Source organism: Chrysochloris asiatica, unplaced genomic scaffold (genome assembly GCF_000296735.1).
Source record: "Chrysochloris asiatica unplaced genomic scaffold, ChrAsi1.0 scaffold00071, whole genome shotgun sequence".
Classification (NCBI taxonomy): domain Eukaryota; kingdom Metazoa; phylum Chordata; class Mammalia; order Afrosoricida; family Chrysochloridae; genus Chrysochloris; species Chrysochloris asiatica.
Window position 1 is genome coordinate 1,741,079 of NW_006408589.1, and position 6,815 is coordinate 1,747,893.

The 6,815-nt window shown below is 45.5% G+C and overlaps 1 protein-coding gene across 1 annotated transcript; it reads right to left on the reverse strand.

Annotated features, from left to right (window-relative positions):
* Window positions 1-672: 672 nt before the first annotated feature.
* LOC102840221 (homeobox protein MSX-2-like) lies at window positions 673-5,723 on the reverse strand. The gene is made up of 2 exons (XM_006864795.1): window positions 5,284-5,723; window positions 673-1,392 (listed from the first exon to the last, which is right to left on the reverse strand). Exons 1-2 carry the CDS (start codon window positions 5,660-5,662, stop codon window positions 968-970), a joined length of 804 nt encoding a protein of 267 aa, XP_006864857.1. The 5' UTR covers window positions 5,663-5,723; the 3' UTR covers window positions 673-967.
* Window positions 5,724-6,815: the final 1,092 nt, after the last annotated feature.

Below are 6,815 nucleotides of genomic sequence, written 5' to 3' on the forward strand. Positions count from 1 at the left end.
AGCATCGTTTTTTTTTTTTTTTTCTGGAGCTATCAAGTGGTCAAGAACACTTAGCATATAGTCAATGGTTACAAGATATATATATATATTTTTTTAAAGCATAAAATTCTTCCACCACCCCCATGGGGGGGGGTCACCTTGGCAATGTGTGAGGATTGACATATGTATTTCACAGAAACCCTCAATTCCTCCTGAGGTGCTTTAAATGTACAACTCTCCAATGATCTGAAATGGAGTTAAGGAACAGCCTTGAAGTGGAATTAGGTAGTATCCCCATTTTCCTCCTTACCTCCCCCCAGACGTTCTTAATATTCTTCTCATCCCCTCTTTTATTAGTTTTAAACAAAACAACAAAAAAAGCCCATCTTTTAACAATGTGGCTAAGTGTCCCCTTCACTTTGAGGACTCTCTCCACATCTATTTTTCATACATACTATGTCGAATTCTAATATTTGTTTTTCATAAGCAGAAGTCAATCATGCCATTAAAATCAGCAAATCTGCACTCACTTTAGCAAACAATTTGTCTCCCCCTAAAAAAAAAGAAAAAAGCTAACAAATGGACTTTTTTAGGAAGGTGAAGTACAGGTGAAAAAAGTATACATATAGATAGATAGATAGATATAGATGTATATAAATTTTACCTTTCAAAATAATTTGAATTTTTACGTCAGCTGTATAAAAACGCATTATATTTTATTATATATATATATACTTATATATAAAAACTGTCAGAGCCAATCTTTGTGAAAGGAAAAGGGGACATCTGGAAGAACAGACCAAGAAAACAGGGTTCGGTGCCTCCAGCTTAAAGAACATCAATTCAAACTATATGATGGGCCCTGTCAGCCAGGCCGCTGAGGGTGGTGTGCACGGGGGCAGGGTCTGCAGGAGGTACTGCCTACTTGGAGAGGGGAACCCTTTTGAAAACAAACATCCATCACGGAGTCTATAGATCTGGTCTTCCCTTAGGATAAGTGGTACATGCCATATCCGACTGGTGTCGCATAGAGTCCGACGGGCGGGATCGGGAGCACAGGTCTATGGAAAGGGTATGATGCTCCGTAGAGGGAAGCTGCTTGCAGGGGTGAGTTGATAGGAAAAGGAAGGCTAAAGCCAGAGGGTAACATGGGTTTGGCAGCCATCTTCAGCTTTTCCAGTTCTGCCTCCTGTAGTCTTTTTGCCTTGGCCCTCCGGTTCTGGAACCAGATTTTGACCTGGGTCTCTGTGAGGTTGAGAGAGCTGGAGAACTCTGCCCGCTCTGCAATGGAGAGGTACTGTTTCTGCCTGAACTTGCGCTCCAGAGCCAGGAGCTGGGATGTGGTGAAGGGTGTACGAGGCTTCCGATTGGTCTTGTGTTTCCGCAGGGTGCAGGTGGTAGGGCTCATATGTCCTAGAGAACACAAAATCAATTAGCAAAAGAAAAAATACCTTTTCTATCCTTGATTAAGTACATCCATGTCTTCTCTCTAAGTGAGAACACTTAGTTAAGATAAGTAATATGTATGAATTTTGCTTCATCTTTCAAAAGAGTTTACAAAATCAGTTGATTCCAACTCATAGTGAACTCATGTATATCAGGGTAGAAAGAACAGTGATCCACAAAGTTTTCAGGGCTATAAATTTAGGATCACCAAGTCCTTTCAAAGCCCCTTCGGGTGGCTTTGAAACAATACACTTAGGATAGTAGCCGAAGTGCACCATTTTAGGGAGAGGGCTCCAGTTCAAAGAGATAACTTTGTCAAAACCATTTTGGGTTTTTTTTGGGGGGTGGGGTAGAGAAGGGTTGCTTGCTTTAAAAATGTTTTTTTAATCCCCCCATAATTAGGAATTTAATGGTATAATGGCACTTTCCATATAGACAATAAACAGCCTTACAGATCATGGAAAAGGAACATGAAGGCTGCTGAGTGTTCTCTGGAAAATAAAAAACTAACCCTTCTCTTCTGAACTTAATTTCTTTTGTCATTAAAATAGAAGGGTGTCAAGATAATGCACACACTTCCCTTGGATGCTGATAAATCACACAAAGAAAATCAAAAAGACCTTATAAACTTGTTTAGCTGTTTCCCTTGGCACCCCCCTCTGAACCCAGATAAGCTGGATTCTTTCAACCTACTTATGAAGGATAATGGCACAGATAAGGGCTGCAGTGAATTAACAGGATCTTTGGATTTGGGGGCAGCCCCATGCAATAAACAACCACACAGCTGTCATTCCACCCCATCTACAAATTATAAAACCTGAACATCATTTTACAGATCTGTATGTGGGGTAAAGTTTCTTGGCTGGGTACTGTTGTAATATAAACTTTACTAAGGAGGGAAAAATTAGCTTGCCCATAAATGTAAGTGTCAGGGGAAATCAGGCTGCCTCTGAATTGAGAGCATGTGATGACATCTTAGTCATCTCCTCTCCCCATTCTATGGTTTCGGAGTAAACGTGTAAATGATTAGTTTGTCGCCAGAATTTAGAAGGGGGTAGTGGTAACAAGCAAAATAAAGTTATGTCAACAGCATCCAGACTCTATATTTAAAATGGATTCAATTATGGGAAGACACAGGACTGGGACATCCCTTGTGATTTTACAGCTTCGACTAACTTTGGGCTTGTTTTTGCCTCCATGTGGCGGGTGGGAGAGGTATGAGGATAGAATGCTAAACAATTAATTTTCTGCATTTGGCTTTTATGAGCTATGCTAATTTTTCAAGTGGTAGCCACAGTAGTAACTCCAATGTACTCATGGGGAGAATGTCACATTTCTTGTTTAGTTACTTCGGTGGCCCAAAGAAGAGTTTACACTTCATACTTGAGGTGACACAGCTCAAGTTCCAACCCAGCCTCCAGTTCCAATAAAAGATGGATCTGTCCGAGTGTCAAATTATTAACCATCGCTTATGAAACACAAAATGAAAGCAGAGAGGTAGTAAGTTATGCAATCAAAAAGAAAAAGACAATCGACAGAAATTGAGGAAAGGATGGATAAGAAACTACTTCATACACAGACTTTGCATACGGTAATCCCCTAAAAATATCAGGGGTGTCTAACTTACTTTGCAAAAAACTCACAATACTGGCTGAGACATGGAGACCTGTAAATGTCTCACCCTTTACAAACCTGGCTGTCTGAGGACCTAGAAATCTTAGTTCCTGTGTTTAGACTTGCTCTTTCGCAAAGATAGGGTTTTAAAGCCATCTCCTCACTTGGGCCGCTCCTTGCGCTGCATTTAAATTATGAAATTCTGGCAGTGGGGATATCTCACAAGTGAATCAAAGCCATAAAGCTTGAGGCTTCCTCCCAGTGCTTCCCCCAACCCCATTCTAAATCAGCCAGAGGAAGGATGCGATTATAGAAAGCAAAACAGCATTTATCCTACTTCCTCTGAATAACAAAACCAGGCCTGGGCGGGTGGCTCCCTCCTGCCCCAGGCCCTGTCACTTGGCGCTCCCAGAGCCCACAGTTTGGAGACCACAGGGCTCCCTCCAGCTGCCTCCTCCAGGCCCCAAGCACCAACAACCCCCTTTTTGTCTTAAATTAAATCCGTCTATACAAGCTCAGGCATTTCCCAGGAGAAGGTCATATTCAGGGCCCAAGGTTGGTTTTCACCCAAACCATCAGGTACAGAGCTAAAACCTTTAGTCTGCGTGGGGAAATGCTGTCCCAGACTCGTGAGGCCGGAGGAAGCTGGGGCTGGGGACACTTCAGACACCACTTCCAGTGGGGCCTGACTCGCTGCTGAAGGGCATGGCCTCAGGCCTAGGGATGCAAGAGCATTCAATATTTGTTAAACAAATTAAGTCCTTTAATGTTCCTTTCACTATCCATAAAATGGGTAAATAATTTTAATTCCCTCAAAGCAAAGTGGTTCAGAAAACTTTCCAGTGCCCAAAGTACCATCTGCCACATGGTAGGTGGATCACTGAATGCTCCCTAGCTCTTTTAGTCGGCCTAAACCTATTGTGTGCCCATTCCTCTGAACTTCTTAATAGTGTTCTCCTTGGTTAAGGAGAGAGCCGCCCACTGCTACACCAAGACAATCAGATAAGATAATTCAGGGAAGAGTGCTGTAAAGCACTGCGCAAACTTGAGTTTTAAATTCTTTTGAGTCCTTAATCTCCTAGTCCTTTTGAGTCTTTCAGTTTCCAACAGACTCTGCCTGAGGGGACAGTCACTGACGCCAGGTATATGGCCTTAAAGTTAGTATCTAAGAGTCAAAAACGCTATAGGAAATACTTACTCCAAAGTACTAAAGGACCCTGAGCTAACAATTGGATTCTAAATTAAACTGGAGGATCGATCCTAAGCAGGTCCTCCAGGGCCAGAACTCAGCCCTCCAGTCTCACTGAGTACGGCATGGGGTGCAGGTGGGGGACTCAGCCTAGTCTCTCTGTCCAGGGCCATCAAAGACTGCTACTGTATCATAAGGTAGTTGAGGTTGCACATCAAATCCCAGAGACCACTTCAGCAGTTGTTGGTGACCCTGGGACAAGCTAGTACAGTCCCCCTTAAAGACTTGGCGTCCACATCTGAAAAGGAGGGTAACCACAAGCCCTGTACCTTACATGTCAAGTTTCAGGCCAGGATGCGACAAAGTAACACAATTGCTTTGTGAACTCTCTGGACAGTTGGAACGTTGTTAATTATTATGATGAGGCAAGCCGAGCCCGCGCCAGGCGAAGCTCTGAACCTCAGCGAGTGAGGTACTGGCTGCGCTTAAGTACACAGAACCAAGTCTTCACAGCATCTGTGTCTGCCACCATCATCTCTTGAAATTCGGTTTCGACACTCACGGATTCCATGGGAAAGACCAGTGTTTTTTCAGTGTTGGACTAAACTTCAATGAACTGATCTTTAAAACGGGTTGTACTTCGTAGGATTGTTGAATTTGAAAAGTAATTGTAAGACACTCGCATTGTGTCTGCTACAAACCACGTTCATTAAACGTGGTTCCCCGCCCCCCTCACTCCCCAGGCAGAGACCAAAGTGGACATTGAAACAAAAAATATGTGATGCTACCAGAATTCAAAGTGCTGGAGAAACTTTCAACCTAGCAAGCCAGAAAACCCAGCTGGGGGTCGCCCTTCAAAGCCCAGGGAATACTGCTGGGGGATTCGGACACGGATCCAAGGGGTCTCTTAGATGCTGCTGGTGCGCATACCATCCGGGATAGCAAGGAGCAGACACACTGTTGGCTTGCCCAAGGGTCTCTGTATCCCCAGCGTAGCATTCCCGCTCCCCCCAGGACCCCAAGCACCCCTTTCTCCGGTTCCGGAGCTCACTCACTTGGCGGCGGCGAGTATCTGCCGGGTTCCTGCATCCACGTCGCTCCGTCTTCCGAATTTTCCGACTTGACCGAGGCCGTCTCGAAGGGCTTGACCAGCGGCCCGGGGCTGTGCGCCTCCCGGGCGCCGTGTCCCGGTAGTAGCAGTGGTCGCACGGTGGCCGCGGCCGAGGCGCTTTCGGCCGGCCGAGGAGACGCCTCCTTGGGCGGCTTCTTGTCCGACATGAGCGCCTCCACGCTAAAGGGCAGACTGGAGACCTTGACGCGGCGCTCCTCGGCGACCCCCTCGGCGACCCCGGGCCCAGGGCCCGGCCCAGCCACCATAGCCGGGCCCTCCTCATCGGACGAAAACAGATCGTTGCCTTTGGACGGAGAAGCCATGACTTCTCTGTCCTACGTAGTTCCCGACGCGCGACTCTTCTCACAACCCGGCAGCAGCGACTCAAACTTTTTTGGGGGAAGAAGAGGAGGGGCGCGCCTGGAGCTGAACCTTTCCTCCAAGGGGAAGTGGGAGAGCCAATTCAGCCAATCCGAGCTGGCCCTGATGCTGACGCCACAGATGCTCGCCTCCAATTGGTTGCCCCAGAAGAAGCTGGGGCCTATTTTTTTTTTTTTTCCCTGTTTGAAATAAATTAGGAGTTAATTACAGGCGCAGTCAGCAGAGTTGTTATTAGAGGATCCCTCAAGGGTTATAATCACACCAAAACTGAAAAGTCCAAGGCGTAATTAAGGCTGATTATTTAAAGAGGAAGTTCGCTGAGTACTATTTTTTATCTCTTTTGACCCCTCTTTCAAAGTATTCCGTGCCCCTTGTCTCGCGGTCAGAACACGTTTAAAATCTGCAACTGACCTTAATTTATTCAGCATTAATTTATCAACTGACTTAGCTCCTACAATGCGCCAGAACTGAGATAACATGACCACTTGAAAAACCCAGCACTGAATATCACGGGCCAGGATCCCTGCATGAGGGAAGAATACATACACAGCGTTGAAAAGCGTCTTGCACTAGGCAAGCGATCCATAGCGACAGCAGTTATTATTATCACTGGCTCCCTTAGTAGAGGGGCCTGAGGTAGCCTGAGACTGCCAGATAACTCGGCCGGCCTGGAGAATTTCAACCAATAGTCCTCATCTTTTCCACTGAGCACAAAAGCAGCTCACTCATAAAAACTTGGATTCTACGTGTTTTCGTTTCCCTGAGTCTCCTCTTGGGAGAGATCTGGATCGGATCTCTTTTCCCAAGGTTGCCTGCAAACGTGTGTTTGTTTGATTGTGTTTATCAAGTGTGTTTGAGGGTCAGCATATGCCTTCGAGGTTGATGGAGAAGAAGGGAAAGGACCTTATAATAGTATCTAGTGTCTCCCTTCCCCTTGCAAAGCTCAGAGACGCCAGGTTCCAAGTTTGTTCATACAAGGTCTGTGTGTCTCTCTGGGGAAGTACACTTTTGCCCATTGCATAGGCGTTTCAAAATCTGTTTTCCCCAATTTAGCTCTTGGTTATGTCCCAGAGCTTCTGTAATGACAGTTTCTGA

Coding starts and splice junctions, on each gene's coding strand:
- LOC102840221 (XM_006864795.1), bottom strand. CDS start 5,662: ATGGCTTCTCCGTCCAAAGGCAACGATCTGTTTTCGTCCGATGAGGAG. Junction 1,393..5,283: donor CAGATACTCGCCGCCGCCAA/GTGAGTGAGCTC, acceptor TGTGTTCTCTAG/GACATATGAGCCCTACCACC.